The sequence below is a fragment of the Naegleria gruberi genome, assembly GCF_000004985.1.
Source record: "Naegleria gruberi genomic scaffold NAEGRscaffold_111, whole genome shotgun sequence".
Lineage (NCBI taxonomy): Eukaryota > Heterolobosea > Eutetramitea > Acrasida > Naegleriidae > Naegleria > Naegleria gruberi.
The window spans coordinates 28287-29902 of NW_003163216.1; the positions used below are offsets into that span (position 1 = coordinate 28287).

Here is a 1616-nt window from a genome sequence, read left to right on the forward strand (position 1 = left end):
CAGCAAGATATTCCATTATGTATTTTGATATGTGTCAATTATGTGATCTTCTTGATCTGAATGAACACTTAAATTCAGGACAATGTGTTGTTGGCCACTATATAGTGAGTAAGAAACGAGATGTTTTGATGGATACAAAAACAAAGAAGGTTTATCAGGTAGCGTCCTTTTCCGATGACTATAATTCTATACAGCTTGCAGCTATTGATGATCCAGAACGAATCATTGAGATATCAAGGAAAAAAGCATTTAAAATGCTTCCGTGTGTTGTTCTTGACTTTCCAAATAGGCCTAAAAAGTATATTCCAGTTCATTACAACACATATCAATACATTTAATACAGAGTTTATTAATTTCTTGACTTTGCGAAATTTCACATTGTTTGAAAAAATTTACAAGTCAGAACATTTTGTTGGGCATTTCTGCATTTCGCTTGGAGCGCAAAAATCCATTAACAAAAAATCGTTAAAAGTCAAGCCAGCATTTGCGAAAAGGGTTTAGCGGGTCAATAATAATGTCAATAAAAAACATTTCACAATATAATTAATGCAAAATTTAATAATTTATATAATGGTGGTGGTATATGTACAGGGTGTTAATAACTTAGAGTTCAAAATCGTATTTGTAAATGCTTTCAATTTCCTTCCAACGCTTTTCTTCAATTTCCAAGTCCTTAATGAGACCAGTTTCAATATCACACAACCAACCATGGACGTGTAATGTTCTTCCCTTGGCCCAAGCATTTTGTACAACACTAGTCTTACAGAGATTGAGAGTTTGTTCAATAATATTGAGTTCAATCATACGGTGGATCTTTTTATCCTTATCCTCAATGGCATCAACTTCTGCCTTGTGGAGACGATAAACATCCTTAATATTTCTCAACCAGTGGTCAATTAAACCCAAATGCTTATTTGTCAAAGCAGCCATAACACCACCACAACGAGTGTGGCCCATAACAATGACGTGTTTAACTTGCAAAACTTCAACAGCATATTGTAAAACTGACATGGCATTAACATCAGTATTGACAACCAAGTTGGCAACATTTCTGTGAATGAAAATTTGACCTGGTTGGGTCTTGGTCAATTGATCAGGAGGTACACGACTATCACTGCAACCAATTAACATGTAATCTGGTTTTTGAACATCCTTGATTCTATTGAAAAAGTCAGGATCAGAACCCAACTTGTCTGAAACAAATTCCTTATTGTTATTCAACAACTTTTCATAACTTTGTTGAGCAACAAGTTCTTCTTCAGTGAATTCTTCTTCGAATTGAATAGGTACATTAATACCAGCTGGTTTCTTTTGTAATAAACCTTCAATGGTGTAAGAAACATTAGGATCTGATGGTTCTGGACGAGAGAGATTTTGATTATTAGCAGCACTAAGTTGACTATAATCAATTTGATGGGAACAACCTGCTTCACCCAATGATGAAGTAGATGATTTCTTCTTAATACTAATACCAGAGACTTTCTTCTTTGTGTTATGAGAGGATCCCGAATTGAATTCTGATTCATCACCAGAAAGAGTATTTGGTGATACATCATTAACAGTCAAGTGTTGTGCTTGTTGATGATTTCCACCACAACATTGGCCATTATGTTCGT

The 1616-nt window shown here is 34.7% G+C and overlaps 1 protein-coding gene across 1 annotated transcript; it reads right to left on the reverse strand.

The window, feature by feature from the left end:
- Positions 1-603: 603 nt before the first annotated feature.
- On the reverse strand, positions 604-1131 carry NAEGRDRAFT_76305 (uncharacterized protein; the record flags this gene model as incomplete). Its single annotated transcript, XM_002668730.1, has 1 exon — positions 604-1131. One exon carries the CDS (start codon positions 1129-1131, stop codon positions 604-606), a length of 528 nt encoding a protein of 175 aa, XP_002668776.1.
- Positions 1132-1616: the final 485 nt, after the last annotated feature.